The 19,402-nt window shown below is 28.0% G+C and overlaps 1 protein-coding gene across 1 annotated transcript; it reads left to right on the plus strand.

Annotated features, from left to right (window-relative positions):
• Window positions 1-3,618: 3,618 nt before the first annotated feature.
• On the plus strand, window positions 3,619-18,785 carry LOC107448822 (uncharacterized). Its single transcript, XM_043039318.2, has 6 exons — window positions 3,619-3,994; window positions 8,343-8,471; window positions 8,607-8,828; window positions 11,598-11,800; window positions 13,629-13,755; window positions 14,418-18,785. Exons 1-6 carry the CDS (start codon window positions 3,887-3,889, stop codon window positions 14,628-14,630), a joined length of 1,002 nt encoding a protein of 333 aa, XP_042895252.1. The 5' UTR covers window positions 3,619-3,886; the 3' UTR covers window positions 14,631-18,785.
• Window positions 18,786-19,402: the final 617 nt, after the last annotated feature.

Consider the following 19,402-nt stretch of genomic DNA (forward strand, 5'->3'; position numbering starts at 1 on the left):
TCTGAATACTAATTTGGGTAGTGATTTTATCATTGCCTTGGTTTCTGAACATCCAGGCGCACATTTCAAGAATAATTTTTTTCCCTTTTAACTATTTTAATTATTAAAAATTTCAATTATAAGCGGCAGTGGCGATTATTTCGGTATCCCATTGTCTTTGCCAGTTCAGTTTTGATCTAAAGAAGAATATAGCATCGACAGTTTCAAATTTGTGTATTCAACGTATAAGAAATTAAAATGTATTGTTATCTTGCTCCCAGGCATGTATTTAGTTTTGTTTTTATTAACACTTAAGTATATTTTTGCTACTTATATTTCAATAGCAGTAAGTGCCTTCTTAATGATTATTTTTTAGTTAATTTAAAACTGAACAAACATTTTTTAGAATTGTTAAGTAAAAAATTCATTAATTTTTCTAAACATTATTTTAATTTAGCTGATTTTCATAGTATGTACCTAACAACACTAAAGATTTTCCTTGTTAAAAATTGTTTCTGGATGAAACTATTTTTTGATAAATGTTTTATTATGAAGAGCAAAAAATTTTAATTCTTGCATGGCAAAGTATACAATGACATGAAAAAAGGACCAAGACGTTCCTCCAGCCTAACCAGATTGTGAGTTTAGCTCTAGGTATTGTTGTTGGAGCTATAAACCAGCTTCTTTAAAGACATTAATCTAGGGCAATTAATCAGTTATTTCTAGTCCTGCAGTGGATTGTTAAAACACAGTTCCCAATAAATCACTGAAGTCAAGGCTGCTGTCAGAGAACAGGTGGGTGACCACTTTAAACAGCCCATGAAGGGAGCGAGGCCCTCATTAATAGAGGTTGCATAATTGCTGCATCGGCCCTCATTAAACTTTTCTACTCTAAAGTATCCAACTTCGTGCGCTATTCGTCAGGCTACCAAAGTGGGGAAGCTATACCCTTTACAGAAGATCAAATTTGTGATGTCATGTTTTCGGATTAACTTCAGGGATGTTTCCTACTCTACCCCAATAGTTCAGCTTTAATGGAACCTTTTAAAAGTACTATTACTACTCAAAACATCTTTCAATAATTTTTATCCTTTGAAAATATCAACAACAAAAAATCGAGCATTGTATTTAATCCACTATCGTTAGCGTTTTATCATTATTTTGCTTCTTCATCACGAGATGAATCTAGAAATTATCTTTTGACTGTCAGGCGGTAAAGACATTGTTACAGTTTGGGTGAATTTTCCGTTTACGCGTATGTAGCTTGAGTTCTTTTACCTGCAATTTCTTAAATTACATAAAAGTATGTAGTTCGAGATTGACGTTAAAAATCAAATTTAAACAAAAAAAGTCGTACGTGAAAAGAAAACTCCAGTGAAACCTTGTGTTCCGATTTTAGCGTCCCTCGGATATCCGCTTCGTGATCGCAACACTTGAATATTCCCTCTGACGGGGAATCCCATCTGCTCCTGCACCCCAGAGCCCAAGGCCAAGAAAACTGTGATGGGCACAGTAGGCCTTGGCCCTCTATGGGCTGTCGCGTCGCTGAGTTTAGTTTTAGAATCATTGGTACTGTAGGACGCCTTTTTTAGCAGCAAAATTTCCCTAAGGGAAAAGCAAAAGAAATGACGCAGAACATTGGTAAATCATTCTAAACCTCAACATTTGAAGAGCAATTTTTCAATAAATTTTTCTTTTCTATTAATCACAAGCTTGCAACCAATACATTCCGATTTCCTGATCTCATACTGTTACAGATGTGTATGACGGTAAAATGCATTATTTTTGTTTTCAATTCATTAAAATTATAGTCTACATTGATTAGTTCATTCCAATGAATAAATGTGATTTCAGAACTGTAAGAGTTATAGAATATTCTTCTTCATATAGAATAGTATATATTTCTGCATCTACATATATAATTCGGAAAACAATAATGACGAATCATCCGAATTACTTGAAATAGTATCATTTGTGGTGATTATTAATAAATGTTTATTGTTTTCTTGGTAAGCATGTTTTAGTTTTGAATGATTAATTTCATCTAGAATTCAGCTATTTTGTTTTTAAGTTGCATATTCAAATTCATATCGAGGTCTTACAATTATAAAATTTTATTGTGTGATAGGCTGAGGGAATAATATATCATTTGAAAATAAAAGTTTTAAACGAAAAACATAACATTTTGGAATTTTTCGGATTTATAAAGCAGGGAAGTTTTGTGATTTTTATAATAAAAAATTTTCTTGCAAATAATTTTTTTTTTTTTTGTAATTTGATGATAGCTCTCTGCAGATTGGTTTTTTACTTCTGATTTAGAATAAAAAAAAACAATATGAAAACTTTACTTTAGCATGAGGAATTTTTAGAATCATTTTTTCATCGAAGCATTCTTTATTTTAAGTTAATAAATTATGATTTCTTATTGAAACTTAATTCGCGATCGCAACGCTCGAGTACGCCCTCTGGTGTAGAGGTTATTTACAGGCTGTATTAGTCCTAGCAGTTCANGGGAAAGCATGTAAAGTGTTGCCATAGGAAAAGAGTTCTGCTCTACGCCACCTCCAGCCCATTTCGATCGCCAATATGAAAGCTTTACTTTAGCATGAGGAATTTTTAGAATAGTTTTTTCATCGAAGCATTCTTTATTTTAAGTTAATAAATTATGATTTCTTATTGAAACTTAATAAAATTGTGAAAAACTTTTCTGCAAAATTAAATGATATAACATTGTGGGTTTCTGTATGCTTTTTGCATATTTTAATGTTTGAAATAATATGATTCGGATAAGTATGGAATGCAAAGTTTAAATAGGCCTTTCATATTTGATCATTAAATTTAGTAGAGCGATTTCGCGGTCATTAAGTTTTAACTCTAATTAGAAGATACATATTTCTTTTCTGTTTATTTACAAATATTTTTCCGATGTGTTTCGGATATTCCTTCTCTAAAAGAAAAAAAAAAAAAAGAGATTCCATTTTGTTTTCGCTTGCATTGGAAAGAATATCAAACATATTTAAATTTAGTAAGCCTTAATATAGAAGGAATGCTGCAATCCTACAATGAAGACATATTCTTCAGTCCAACTGACTTCGTCTCAACTGACAAAGCTCCCTATAGGCTACTGCATTCGCGAATTACAAGAGCAGTCGCACTGAAGGCGCATTCCTACCAAGAGCGAATAAGAAATATACTTTTTCTCAATTTTTCTATGCGGTAAACAGAAGTGCGTGAACCACATTCAAGGAGTTGAGTGAAAAAGGTGAATCAAAAACGTTTTCACCACCGAGTGAGAAAGGGAACTCGATTAGGTGAGTTTCGGTTGAAAATGAATTTCACCTATCAGGCTTTTATATTTTCTCATCGGTAATTTACCTCATTCTTCAAGTTTTGCTTGAAGATGAGCTGTTGCTGTTGTGCATGCGTGTATCGCAAAGTTGAGCTATCGCACGCAGTAAGAATGTTTCGTAACTGAGATCGAATACAAAATGGTGACTGGTGAGCTAAATCTGTCGGGCTCACAAAGTCCTCCAAGTTCCCATATCAAATCAATACCTCTGGGGTTACTGGACGGAAGATTGATCATGCTCTGGTTCCGGTCAGAATAAGGATCTGCGGATGGATAGTGTGTGAATAAATTCTCTCTGAAAAATGGGTTGTAACTTATGTATGTTGTCTCCAGATCATCCTCTGGGATGTTTTCCAGCCAATATCTTGCTGTGCAGCTCTAGTGCAACGTAAAAAGAAAGATGTTCAGTATTTCATCTACTAGGTTATTAAAAAAGATTTTTACTGGGCTAACATAAGCAAATGTTTAAAATTAAAATTTATTTGGATGGCAACATTAAAAATTAGCATTTTGTCTTGTTTTTTGTTGTGATAGAAACATGTCGTGAAACGGAGTATAATGGCCGTGGTGCATTTACGTAAAAATTCCTTACCTATAACTCGGCAGTGGTATAGAGATGAGAATGATGATTTCTCAAGAGTGATGCTTCGAAGGTATTTTTATCAGGTACTGTCATTTAAAACAATTTTGATGAATATTGAAAAGCTCATCTATGCAAACCACACCCTCGTTAATACTAAAATTATTATATTATTGATGCGTTTTTGGCTAAAAATTTGATGTTTTTAATTGATCATATGAAATTTCATGTATTAAGTATCATAAAGAAGTGTAAGAAATACATTTTATGCTGGTATATTGTACTAGGTAATGACATAGTGTTTGACATGTATTAGTTGTTGTTTTTTTAGTTAAATTGGGATCAATCTTTTATTAATATTTCTTCAATCTTATACGATCTTTTTTTGTTTAATTTTGTGATATGCATCATTATTGAACCAGAATTTTCAATTTCTTTGATTTTTACTGTCCTTGTGCTTTGTTTACTTGTTTCGTTCGAAGCTATTTTTTCAACTGCGACCTAAAATTATCAGCTTCGCGACAAAAATTCTGTTATAAAATTTATTGTAGTTAAGTATTAGTGTAGTTAAGTATTGTAGTTTAAGTTGTTTATTATGTAGTGATAATAAAATATTTACAACCTATTGGTAAAAAAAAAAAATTCAACTATGTAAGCAAAATGTAACAAACTTCAGTGTTTTCATCGCAGAAAAAAAATGGGTGAGAATTTCTCACCCTTTCTCAAAAACAGGGTGAGATTTCAAAAAGTTAAGTGAGATTTCTAAAAATTAAAAAAAAAAAAACACAGAGACTTGAAAAAAAATCATTTCTTTAATTATAACATTTTGAACATCTTCTAATTTTTAAAGCATTGAATATTTTTGCTGTATCATCATATGGAAAATGTTCTACATCTACTTTTTCATCAGCTATTCTCATTAGGTTGCTCAAATGAGTATTTGTTTCGTTTTGATCGTTTCTACCCACATTTGTTTCATTTTCATTTGTCCGTTTCGGAGTAGAAGATATTGNCTGGTTAAAACAGCTTCTGCAATAATAGGTTTCTGGCCAACAAAAATAGTAAAATCTGTCTCTTAATAAAAATAAACACCTCTAATTAAATGCATAGTACACATTTTTACATTTAATAATTTTGAATAACTAATGAAAAATTATTAGTCACATACTGATTTGCTCAAAGTAAAATCTAATATAATAAATATATATATATATATATAAATTTTTTTTTACAGCTCAACATTAAATTCTGAAGCAAAATAAGAAAATTCTTTAAAATATAAATACACAAAAAGTCACTTGAAAGTTACAATTTCATTCCTTAATCTTCAAATGACAGCCACATTTATCACTTATCATTTCAGTACGAATTAATCCACAATTCATTATTTGCACAACTTCATTTTCCCCTCAGATTAATAACTTATAAAGATGCTCATACTATTAGAATGACCAGGTTGTCCATATTAACTGCCTAAAAAATTTTTTTCTTCATTAACTTGCAACTCTCAAAACTTTGCTCCAAAGAATCTTTCTTTATATTCCCAATTAACCCCACCCTGATTGCTTACTAACAAATCTGTTTTTATCTCTCCACAACTTCGATTACATCATCATCCCCTCCAATGATCGGCACATGCAATTTTCTCTTCATATTTTCTTCAAATTAAAACCAGATTATCATCAGCTATTGCGCAACTTGGCGATAAAAAAAATTTAAAGAACGGTGCGTACTGATAACAAAGTTATTCCTTTTTCTTCTTCAAAGATTTACGTTTTTAAATTTTATTTGCTACCTTGGCAATTATAGTCAGGTGTAGTTATACCGCAGATTACAATAAATGGAAACATCCCTGGAGTGGGTTCTGTGACGGTAAGATAAGGGAATAACTTTATGTTAATACAACCACATATTTTATAATATAACCATAAAATAATATAATAGCAGACTTTAAAAGCAATCTTATCTATTTTCAAGGTCACGACGTAATTTTTAATTTAAGAATGATTTTTTTTTCACTCTATATGAAGAAAAAAAAATTTTAGAGCAAATTTGAATCTTTCAAATTTAATTTGATGTATCAGATTTCAAAAATTAGGATCATTCTTACTGGATATGGTTAGACCTGTCTGTAAAGTGTATTGATCTAATTCTTGATTTGCCTCTGCATTTTTATATAAATTTATATTTTAACAAAAAAATTACCATCAATAATTTCTTTGCATAACTCAAAAAAATTATTGGAAAACATTTTCCATTTCACTGTGAAAAGATTTTACTCTGCATAAAATTGTAATTCCCTGAAAATAATTTGTGTGGTCGAAATTTATCAAGAAAAGAAAGAAAGAGGAAAGAACATTTGTATTCTCTTATCTAAATTTTAAACTAGTTGAATTATTTTAACTGATACAGTAAAAGCTTTAACACTTTTAACATTTGAGAACATGCTCCACTGTTTGATTAGATTAGAGACTAGATGCACTCTGTATTCTCTACTGCACAGATTGCCAATTTTTTTTTCATCTAAGGAACCCTAAACAGTCAAATTTCTTTTTAGCGACCCCCCCCCCCCAAAAAAAAAATACCAACAAATTAATTTAGAAATATTTAATGTGAAGAATGGAGATAATTTTTTCATTTGTTCTTCATTAGCAGCTGAATTATGGTTTTTGAAAAAGAACTGTTATAGACTATGAGAATAGTTATCGAAGAAAAATAATTCGTTATTCTTAAACTTGCTTTTTTTTATTTGAATCTTAAAGTTCTATGAAAAATACTAATGCAATTAATGGCAGATGCATTTACTTTTAGTATTTTATTGAGAATATACTGTGGAAAAAAAATATAATCCACAGTTTTATATTTCTTTTTTATGGGTAATAAATTGGTATTTAAGTAACTTTATAATATATTAAATAAATATACTCTAATAATTATATAATCATTTATTGGTTTGATGCTAACCTTTTGCACGTTTCAAAAATCTTCACGGTTAAAAAAAAATCTGTTCTAACTCACAGAACTCTTGCGGCCTTGGGTTCATCCATACACTTCATTTAAAAATCACTGCTCTACTGTATAAAGCATTAATCAGGGTTGCCACTCCATTGGGATAAAAAGAAGACCCTGGAAAATACAGGCAATTTAAAAATTACCTAAAATAACGGAAAATGCAGGGAATTTTGATTTTTTTCTTCACAAACTGGGAAAATACAGGGAATTTTGTACCTTGTTTTTGTCTTTTAAAGAAAGGGGACCACTCAAAACGTATTCTGTGGGATATTTAAGGAAGATGTTTCAGCTATACTTAACTGTTTCTTTACTATAGCTTTATTTAGTAGCGCTTTGCGCTGTCGTGCCATAAGTCCCTGGTTCGATCCTCGGGCTGGACAAGGTTGACTCAGCCTTTCATCCCTTCAGTGGGTCGATAAATGAGTACTAAGCATGCTTGGGAACTAAACACTGGGGGTTCTTCATTTGGCTGACCACCTGACCAGAAAATCTGCTCCTGCATCCCAGAGCCTAAGGTCAAGAAAACTGAGATAGGCACAGTAGGCCTTAGCCCTCTATAAGCTGTCGCGCCACTGAGTTTAGTTTTAGCAAATACTAAGTCATTAAAATAAATTTGAATTCAAATAAATGACACGTAATTCGTTAAGTTAATAGCATTATTTAAGGATGTCGTGCTTTTTTCCAGCAATTAAAACTAATAAATATAGTTACCCCAATATGGCTCACATAAGAGCACAGTAATTGTTGTTTCCGCTTAATATATTGCGTATAATATCTACAGGGAAAACACAGGGATTTTTTTTCCAGATTTGATTGCCAACCCTCATTATATACAGTTCACTGTTAAATAATTAGGGTCAGATTATTCAGCACACTCCTCTCTCCCCCCTAAAGAAGCGAGTCATTTTTTGTAAAACGCTAGGTAAATTGTAATTTCTATTTTCCATTGTATTGTATTATAAGTAATTGTTGATCAAAATTCTAATACAATAATTTGTGTTATTTTTTAAAATTGGTTATTGGGTTTTATGGACTGGTATTCTATTGTGCAATAGTTTTGCATTTTATTTATTTTTTAATTTTTGTTAAATAAGCTAATAGTGTTTTATTGTGTAACAATTTTACACTTTCGATAATTTTTTTTCCTCTAAAAATTGCATCAAAATTTGTTTATTTCAGTACATTTTTGCCTAGTTTTACTATTATATTTCCTCAAGAGTTCTATTATAATACTACTAATTGTCTAAAAATTATTAACATATTCTGTACAGGTTTATATAAAGCCGGTTTTTAAGTTCAAGTAAAAAAACTAAAGATGACTATACGTTTAAGAGGTTTTAAATTTTCTCATTTATTTTTAGCTTTATTCCTAAGTTTGCTTTTTTTCTGCTCATTTTTTTAAAAAAAAATCTTTTTTTTTAGCATAAATTGTGTACTACCTGTGCTGGGTTTTATGGACCTAATTTTGAGCAGCCACTTTGTGTTACTTGTCATGCTTTTTTATATCCTGTGGACTTAAACGTATCTGATGGCGCAGTTGTATATCAAGAAGTAAGCTTTCGACCTTATCTCTTATTTTTTGTTCAAATTATGTCCAATTATTTATTTTCATATTTTTTTTTAAGGTTATTAATTTTATAGTAACCTATATTTTTCAAACTAATAACACAAGTTGAATATTTATAGAAAAGTGATTCTGATGATTCTGGAACTGAAGAACCTTCAGATTTTTATGAAACTTTACAACAAAGAAATGAAAGACCACCTAGAGTGCTTGGGCAGTGTAAACTTGACAAATTATCTGAATGTATCACAGCTCTTATATCCCCCAAAAGAAAAGATATTTTTGTAGAAGGGTTAATGGAAAACTTACCAAGTGAAGGTAACTATGACTACATTTTATATACCTAAAAACTATATATTTTATATTACTTACTGTTGTGCTTTTTAAAAAAATAATGAAAATTTGCAAAAAAGAAGTAAATAAAAAAATCTATTTAAATAAAAAATCCACAAATTATATTTTTTTAAAAATAGTTTTTTTTCTTCAAGTTTCACTCACAAATGTGAACTGTTACTTCAAAATATATTTGTTATAATTTGACATCAAATTAAAATATAGGTACATTTCAAAAGTATTTATAATCATACATCTGTTTGATGGAATTAAATTATTTGATAAAACTGATTCTGCTTTTTATTTTGAAATTTTATATATATATATATATATATATATTTACCTTAAATTGTGTTACAATATGTGAAACAAAGTGCATAAAAATGTCCAGATGGTGTCATTTTTTAAAACTATTTTGCATTTTTCTCGATCATTTCATGATATCTATCAAACAATTTACTTCCCAAAAATAAATTGTATTCATCTTATAATATTTTGAGATATACAGGGTGTTCCAGTAAGGCCTCCCTTGAAAACTATTTTCAGAATCTTTGCCAAGAATAAAGTTAAAAAAAAGCACATTAATAACCTCATATTAATATACAATGACTTATTCCTAATCTTCTAATAATAGCTCGTTATATTTAAATAAGGTTTTTGTTTTTTTCTTCACTTAAGTTTTAGTTTGTTATCCCTAATTCGTATACGTTTTCACTTCATTAAGTCTTTGAAAAATAGCTTACTTACTTACAGAATGAACTTACAGAAGTTACAGAACTTACATATGAGACCAGCGTTATTTACTTATTCATTTTCTACCCCATTTTTTTAAGGTTTAAAATGATGCTAAGAAGCCACAGTCTTATATCGCGCCCCGATTGTGATAAAAAAATCTCATTTTTTTCCAATTTAATAAATGATTATTAATTTCATTGCGTAAACAAAACAATTAATGACAAAAAAGATTTTGGAAATATTTTCTAACCCAAATACCTTAGGAAATCAAATTTGATTTTATTATTATTATTTCTTTCTACGTTTATATTATCTACTAATGTTTATATTATATACATCACTACTATCTTTATATCATATACATCATCGTCTTTTTTATTTTAAGAAACATTTTTCTGTCCAGGAAGCGCTTTGGTATGATTTATTTATTTATTTTGCTTAGAACTAATCAGCAGGTAATAAGCGCTATATTTTTATGAATAATACAATCGTAAGGGCATTTGAAAATTGAATTTAAAACTTAGGAATAATTAATCTGTATTTAAAATTAGCATTGGTATTAAACATGGTTTTGTAACTAGCAAAATTTCTTGGAAAAGTCTATACTCCTCTCAAAGCGTTTGCAAAATGATTGTAACGCTAGTGCAATTAACACCAAAAATTTTTATGACAATATATTATTTCATTCAAAAGAGCATGTNGGTGACAAGAACGAAACTCCGTCTCAAAAAAAAAAAAGTGTATATATATATATATATATATATATAATGCTGTTGCTGAGAGGAAGGCTGAAAAACAGGTCTTTGGTAGGGAAAGAGGGTACAATATTTATGTAATAATTACTAGAGAGAGAACAATCATCAAAGTGACACAAAATCGTTGTGCTCCTCAATAAAAGTTAGGGAAAATCATCCAAGGGAAATCTTATTAATTATAATTGGTCTATTAAATAGGTCGTGGGATAGATATGTTTCTCTCAAGTTAGAAAAAGAAAACAACATTAAAATTTTAATTAATACATACTTAAACTTAGATTAAAAGTCAGGATGTGAATATTAAAGTGTGAGAATGAGCGTTTCGTTTAGAATAATAACTTAAGAAAAAGATTTACAGAAAAGGAATAACATAAAAAGATTAGTTATTATCTTATTAGGGTGTTTGTTTTGTGTTGAAATTAAAATGTGAGAATAATTTCGTAAATTTGAGTAGAATTTGGCTTTGAATACCCTATGTTTTCTGCTCTTTGATCTAGAGGCTCCTTCAAGAAGTGTTATAGGTTAAAAATAACCATGAGCTAAATTAAATTATACCAAACTGAAACAGTACTACACTATCAGAATGGCAGAGTCACCTGTATTTTATTTCGAAATCAAATTTGACTAAAGCTGTAAAAATTTAGAAAAATCACTGAGCTACTTAAGGGCTGTCAAACACATGTTTTATTAAAGAAAATAAACCCATATTTGCAAATCATAGTGAGAAATATTAGGGTATCTAGATCCATTTCAAAGTGTTATCAAACATTGTTAATCTATTATTAATGGTTAATTATTAGTGTATAGCTACTGTTCTTGTGGTAAAAGCAAAGGGGCCAAATATCAATAATTCAACAATTTTGTAATAATTGAATTAGTTTAGGTTTTTTACGCTTGCTTAATTCTTTATAAATTTTTATCACTGAATTATCATCAATATAAGTCTTAAAAATGTTTTTGTTAAGTATACATGTATAAGTAATTTTATTTTTTTAAATTTAGAACGTGAATACGGTTATTAATTTAATGAGTACAATGAGCAACTCTATACTGAAAATGTCTAAAATTAGACATAAAATGTTTTTATGGTTGCTAATAAAAGCAAGAATAAAGTTTTTTGCTACAAACAAGTTATTTCATCTTGGTTTTTTTTTGGGGGGGGGGTAATACATTTCTTACTAATTATGCATTTTATACCATGACAAAATCTTAGTATTGTTTTGTCTAATTATTCTAGTTTTTAATATCATTGCTTTATATAATAAAGCTTTTTTTGTTCTGTCTGCTTAGGTTGAACCAACTGCAGTTTATAGCTCATGGAGAACCATTCGCTTAAGGAACGAGTTGAAATCTTTACATTCTGATCCACCTGAGGGTATTGAAGCTGTTCCATTGGATGAGATGTGTTTTCATTGGCAAGCTACTATTTCTGGTCCTGCAGATAGTCCTTATGAAGGTGGTACATTTTTCTTGTATCTGCAAATACCATCAAGGTAAGAAATCTGTTCTTAAAAATCTTATAAGGGTTGAAGATAATATTGATGAGTATTGTTATGAAATGCCTCTATTATTTAAATTTTTTAAAATTACATATTAGTTTACTACAAGATAGTGAATGTGTTTATGTAATTGTGTTGATTTTTTGTAGAAACATTACTACTGATTTCTACATTTTATAAAATAAAGAGAAATTGTTTGTGTGTCTCCATAGTGTTGTGAACAAAAAAGTTTTAATAAATATTTTACTCAAAATTATTAATATTTTTTAAAGATTTTAGAGCACATTGACAAGTTTTCAATTGTTGAAATCCATCTAGGAAGTTCTTGGCTAACTTTTTTGGTCACTTCCTTTCACTGAACATATTTATTTATTTAGCATTTAATTTTTTTTTTAAGGCTAAACATAGACACTGTCGTGTAAACAATATAAAAGTGTACAAACTATTGACTAAACCGTTTCCTCTCCAAAAATTTGTTGTGCTACCAAAGGCAGAAGTATATATTTAAAAAAAAAATTATTCTGCCTTTGGCTCTTTGACTTTGCTTGTCTATGCACACAGAAAAAATGAATGGTTTAAGAAGTTTATTATTTTTTTTTTTTTACTCTATCAATTACTTTGATCTTTAATTAGAACAGTACACATTAATGGCATGATTTTTATGTTTTTGATATTTGACTTGTAAAACACATTACTTTTCTTGGATGTATGTATTTTTAAATTAATTGTATGATATTTTTTTCTTCCAATATCGATGGTTTGTGATCTATTAAAGAGGTGGCCATCAAAGACCGTTAGTAAATGATTCCTTGCAGAACACTTCTACAATTGCCTGAGACAGCTGAAAATATATATATATATATATATATATAGTAGCAGTAAAAAAAAATTGTTTATCTGAAAACCCCATATTTATCCCTTAATATGGCTGTGGCATTTAGATTGATGAAATATCTTTACTAGGACTATTTTCATTAAAATTAGTTTTTTAACCCATATTATGAAATGAGGTTATTTCAAACAAGTAATTTATTTTGAAAACCAAATAGCAATTGTTTAACCCCTTCCTTCTCGCTCATGTGATATTCCCGGGCTGGAGTGTTCAGTAGTAATGCACCAATAACAATAAAACTAATTCATTTATTTGCCTGGAAAACATTTTATTTCTCATTTTACACACAAGATGCCAGTACTAGGATATTTTTAAGGTAATTGTAGATAGTTAGTTTATTTTAAACTAGATGTCAGCAGTAATCATATACATGTATAAAACAAAATAGGCACTTTTATAACCGTTTTCATGAAAGGGGTTCAAAATAAAACTAAAAATTTTGAGCAATGGAAAACTTCAAAAAATTCTTTCACTCCTTATCAGCTAGATACAAATCTGTATGGTGTTTTTAGAATACAGGCTTGATTAGACTTGAGAGAGAGACAACTTTTGAAATTGTATTGATTGATGTGGTGCAAAGAATATGCAACTTAAATACTTATCAGAAGTGCATTATCTTTTGTGTGTAATTGATGTCAGACATGTAAACTTAATATGTTTTTAGAGATTGTGAAAAGCACTAACTGTTACTAAGACTAAAAAATGTTCACTTAAAATAATGTTTTTAGAAAATGATACTTTGTATTTATAATTATTTTATTTTGTGATGCATTTATTACTTGAAGATTATTATTGATTCATTTCATTTACTATAATGTATTTTTAATTTGCTTTGACATTTAAATTTTCATGATTCCTATTTTTTAAACTATACTCGTTACTTTACTTAAGATTTTACTTGTTGAATTGCATATTTTCTTCTTATTTTAGTTATCCGATGAAACCACCAATTGTTCGTTTCATCACAAAAATATTTCATCCCAATGTCAGCAGGCACGGTGATATTGGCATAGACTCAATTCATGACAATTGGAGTCTTATTTTGACTATTTCTAAGGTAATATAAAAAAATTTTTTTTTTTTGAATTTGTTACATTGTTTTAAGATTTTTGTTAGTATATTTTATTTCTAAAGAAAATTAATGTAAAGTTCAGATAAATGATGTTATTGTAATGCAATTTTTCATATATTAATACAGTAAGATTCAGAATTTGACTAGGGAAATAATTTGAGAACTATGAAATAATATCAAAAAACTTTGATGTGCCATCACAGAGTAAAGAGAAGACTGAAAGAAAATAAAAATGATGAAACATTTAACGCACTAAATGTTTTACATGGGAAATTGGATATAGATAAATTTGTGAAATTATCAATAAATTTTATTTTCACTTTATAATAGAATTTATTTGGAAGAAATTCACCCATTGCTTTTTAACTTTCAAAATTTTTGTACTTTCCTCAAATTAATAGAGAGTGACTGAGTTAAGCATTTTTTTGCTTTAATTTGTAACTCATTTTGTGAAGGTGTAGTGTTTGAAACTGTGATTTTATATATATATATATANATTGATGCGTTTTTCTTTGTTCATTTGTTTGTATATATATATATATATATATTTGTTAATGTTTTAAGTGTGTGCTTTAAATCAGATTTAATTAGTTTAATATTAGCTATTTTTAATACTGATTATTTCATATTAGCTATTTTTCTTTCAGATTCTAATAAGTATTCAGTCGCTTTTAACAGACCCTTATTGCCATGTTTGCATGGAGCCAGAAATAGGACATTTATATCAAGAAAATAAATCCACATTTGACGCCATTGCTAAACTTTGGACTATGCGCTTTGCAATGCTGCATAGAAGGCCCCAAATATTAGATAGGCCTCCTTTCATTTCTCAAGATAATGGATTGAATCCGAATTTGTGAGAGTTGGTCTTCAGTTGTATTATTATGAAACTTTGAAAGTGATAAGCTCTGAATCTTCTTTGAGTCAAGCCAATGTGTATAGCAACATTTGTACATTTGTGAAATATAACACACTTCTATATTTGTATATATTACTGAAAAATGAAGTTAAATTGTATTAACAGTTGTTTGCAATGTGAGCTGCTTTTTCCTAGATTGTTTAACTTATAAATTGTTATATCTTACAACTCTTCTATATTTTACCTCAGCAAGAGTTTTTGTAAATATGAAAGAAAATGTCAGTTTTACCATAGCAACAGAAAGTTTCTGCAATGTAATTTCAATTGTTTATTTTATATAATAGTTTTAATTTTCAGTTGTTGAAAACACAGTGATGTATATTATGAGAGTTTTGATAAATTTAATTTGAATTTTATATATTTAATTACTTGATATTTCTTTAATTCACATAGATATTCAATTATATATATGTTCACATTTTATCCTCTGAAAATGGATAAAATTTGTGACAGCATTTTTTTTTTGAGCTCAAATATTGTAATTTGATTCAAAATAATTCATTCAATATTTGTATTTTTTCAGAATTGTTATTATTTTTTTAAAATTGTTATTATTTTTAAAATTGTTATTCTTATGTTTTTTTAAAAAAGTTATTGGTTTATAAAATATTTTAGCATTTAAAAAAAGCAGACATAACAACTCAGTAATGGGAATAATGTTTTTAAAACTATAAAAAAAAAAACATCCATGTTTTACCACGAAGAGGGTAGTTGACACTACTGTAAAAATAAGTTCAATATATTTTTTAGAAATAAATTGATTAATTAAATGAAAATAAGGAGCTAGGTGTATATTAAAATCTACGTATTATAATGTAACAAGGTAAAAATCAAGTTAAAAATCTTTTTTTTTCAATGTCTAAAACAAAAACTTCTTTATAACTATCACTGGAACCAAAGATTCTAAAGCCTCTAATCTTTCTTTTGATATTTAATTTTCTTTAACTTAAAAATTAATGTTATGTGATTTCATTTTTGACGTTTTCCTGTAAGCTGCTCTAATAAACATCGAATAACGAAAAAAAATTTAACTGAGCAATCTTACCAATTTTCTTGTATTCATTTTAATTTTTCTTGTATTTTCGGTGCATTTAGGATTCTATAACTACTTCAAAAATTTTCACTCATGAAATTTAAATGCTGTAGCCAGTTATTTTTAGTGTTAATACCAGTTACAGAATCTGTTTAATTTTTGGTATTTGTATGAAAAGTATATTTTAAAGGTCATGTTATCTTTGCTAAATATGTTAATTAGTGCAATGATTGTCAATGAAGTGCAATAATATTCAGAAAGAAAAAATTATATGAAAAGCACAAAGAACTAAAATTATTTTTTATAGCTACTGCTTTTATTAAATTACTCAAATTAAAATTTATTTGCAGAAAAGTTTATTCTTCATACATCTCTTGTTAACAACAAAAAAATAAATTTAATTGAACCAATTTATCCATACATTCTACTTTAATGTCTTGAATATTTTTCTAGTTGGCCATATTTTAAAAAAAAACTGGTTGCACTGAAAACTTGATTTCCCAGATAAAATTAGTATTTCGGCTTTTTTTTTCTTTCTAAATATAGATGAGTTTGATTTTTTTCTTTGCCTTTTTTTCACAGCATATTAGTTTTTGTTTATAGCACATTACTGTATATTGTTTAATTTTATGAAATTATGTATTTTTCATGTATTTCATAATATGTTTGTTATTCAGTGAATTAATATATTATCATGATTGCATTTTGTAATATGGGCCTTTATTAAAAAGCGTAATTAAATGTGTGCAGCACAAATGTTTTCTAAAAAAGTTAATGTCATTTTGTACATAATCATAGTTTAAAGTATTTCTATATTTCTGTGAATATTAATTATATTAGGTTATTTTAATCAATATGTAAAAATAAATATTATATATTTCTTTTATGTTATTAACTGTCAATGTTCATAAGTTATTCTCTAATTACACTTTTCTAAAAATAAGTTGTTCTAACAACCAAATAATCATAATTGATGCTCACAATAAAAAATTTAATATTTTAATTCTACGAAAGTTTGTTTTATAAAATGTACACGTTTTAAAATTTTATACAATATTCATAATTGAACCAGTTTGTAAATTTACTAAAAGTTTTATTGTCCACAAACCTTATGCCTTTTCAAGGCTTGAAAAATATGTATTTTTTCTCTTATTTATGCATTAAAATGAAAAACATGTGTTGCTCAAACTTTTGGACATTAATGCTCAATCAGTTATGTATGATACAATTATTTTAAATTTAAAATATCATAAAATATAATACACATTTTTTTACATATACAAAAACAAATATTAGATTAATATTGATATATTTTTATCCAAACTATTCAAAAGTAATACTTAAGCTATAGTTGATCAGAAATTAAATATTTGATCATTTTTAAAAGCTGCTTTCAGTTGCTTAATTTATTTGCATTAATTGTTTTTGTTTAAGATAAATAAGAGCACGAAAATACATAGCGAAAATTTGGAAAGAAAAAAAAGGGCAAGATCTTCTTAATTTTTTTTTCTTTATATTTTCTGTAAAATAATATTTTACTTATTTTTACAAGTTTCAAGTATAATTAATATTTCAGCTTTGTATATTTTGAAGTAATATTTGCTGAATAATAATAATTCTGTGCCTTTGTAAAATAAAACTCTTAAAATCATATTCATTTTATAAGACTAATAAGTTTTAAAATGTCTATGTAATGTATTTTGGAAAAGTTAGAATAATTTTTAAAAGTTTTGTGAAATATGGGTGTATTTTTTCAGCTGGAACTTAAATAAAATTGCAGTTGTATGTTGCTTTAACACATTGACAGCCAATTAATATTAATCACAGACTAGACTTCTTGGCATGACATTGAATTTTCAATGTTTAATTTTTATTAAATCAAGTTTTGATTACATTAAATATCCAAATGCTCAGTCAATGTTTCAGTGTCTGAATGACAATGCAGGTTATAAACAGAATGCGAGTTATAAACGGACAATGCAACATTTAGAAGCATTATAAATACACTAAGCTGCAGCAATCTAAGCTGTGGTAACCATTGTAACGTCTTAATTATGAGAGTTTGATAGCATGCAATGGAAAAACAGATTCATGTCAAGTTATGCTACTAGACAAAAAGAAAAGATATACAACCCATTTAAATACTTGTGGAAATTTGTGTCATTAAGATAATTTTACACTACCAAAAGCTTAATACAAGCATAAAATTAGACATAATTCAGCAAATGTAAATTCAGTAAAACCTCATAATAATATTTTAAGTGTTAATCAGGATATTGTTATAGGGCAGAGGCCTCCAAATTTAGCCATAAAAGCTGGAACCAGCCTTTATGGCTTATCATCTCAAATCTGGCCTGTGGTTCCGATCTTGACATGCCAGGTATTGGGAAACTTTTTAATTTGATTGTGCTTTAAAATATACCAAGTAAGTAAGTTAAAATCTTACAAAATAGTAATGAATAGGAGCATAATAACTGATATAAAAAATGACATTAAATGCCTAGACTGTGTCTTAACCATGGAGACTTAGGTTGAAAAGATATAAAGATCCTTGCTAAAGGAATATTGCCTTATTAATTACTAAAATAGTTGTTGTAGCTAAAGTTAACTAAACCTTATTTTAACTCACTACTTTAGTTTATACTAAAATTTCTTGAGCCTCAATCCTATGTTGTTGCAGAACCTAGTATACATGATGTTCTAAAACATTGTGATATATGTTATTCTAGTATTTACTTATACTGTTTTATATTTTGTAAGCTTGAAAATGTTTATAAACCTATGTCCTTCAGATTTTGAACATTAACTAAATTTTAAAAATCTTGTAGTTAAATCTTGTTGGCTCTATGATTGAAGTCTTAAAATTTTAATGGCACTTAGTGTGGTAAAGCCCGTTTCCTCAAGAAAGAATTTAAAAGATTGTTTTAATTTTATGTTTTTCTTTTACAGAAACCATGCTTATTGAAGTCTTGTTTTATTTTTAAATAAAAATAATCATTGGAATTGTACACAAATTTCCTATTATTCACGTATGGAATAAAAGTAATAAACCTGTTTTATATATTTTTGTTGAAAAATTCAATTTATTATAATTTTTTTCTTTTTCTAATAGGCCATGTTTTTGCTAGAGATAATATATCTTTCTCAACGTTTGATGATTGGTACTTGATGTGTTTTTGATGAATAAAAGTCAAAAAAAGGATATTTATTCCATTTGACAATAACAATTTACTTAACTTGACAATGCTGTAGAAGCCAGAGTATTTAATGTTGCACCAATGTACCATAAGTCATCATCAGCATTTATGACTGAAAATCATAACTGCTAAAAAGGAAATTTATTGCTAAAATTTTTAAATCTTGAGTTTTATTAATAACTAGAATTTTGAACTGCTATTTTCAGAAATTTTCCCAACAATATTTTGCTTCATTTAAAAAAATTACATCATATTCATCATGGCTATAGACAAGATTCAATTGCTGTTTGCTTCCAGCAATGCTGCAGGCGAAATCTGAAAGAAAAATAAAGTTTTACCGACCAATATTTTGCAATCTTAAAAATCTTATTTTTGAGCTCAGAGATTTTCATGTTATTAAATTAAACATGCCCATTAACAAGTGGCTACTAAGTACTGCCAAATAACGTTGACTCAAAGTTTGGTGGATAATGCTAAATTTTA

The sequence above is a fragment of the Parasteatoda tepidariorum genome, chromosome 1, assembly GCF_043381705.1.
Source record: "Parasteatoda tepidariorum isolate YZ-2023 chromosome 1, CAS_Ptep_4.0, whole genome shotgun sequence".
NCBI classification, from domain to species: Eukaryota; Metazoa; Arthropoda; class Arachnida; order Araneae; family Theridiidae; genus Parasteatoda; species Parasteatoda tepidariorum.

Coding starts and splice junctions, on each gene's coding strand:
- LOC107448822 (XM_043039318.2), top strand. CDS start 3,887: ATGGCCGTGGTGCATTTACGTAAAAATTCCTTACCTATAACTCGGCAG. Junction 8,829..11,597: donor ATGACTACATTTTATATACC/TAAAAACTATAT, acceptor CTGTCTGCTTAG/GTTGAACCAACTGCAGTTTA. Junction 13,756..14,417: donor TTATTTTGACTATTTCTAAG/GTAATATAAAAA, acceptor TTTTTCTTTCAG/ATTCTAATAAGTATTCAGTC.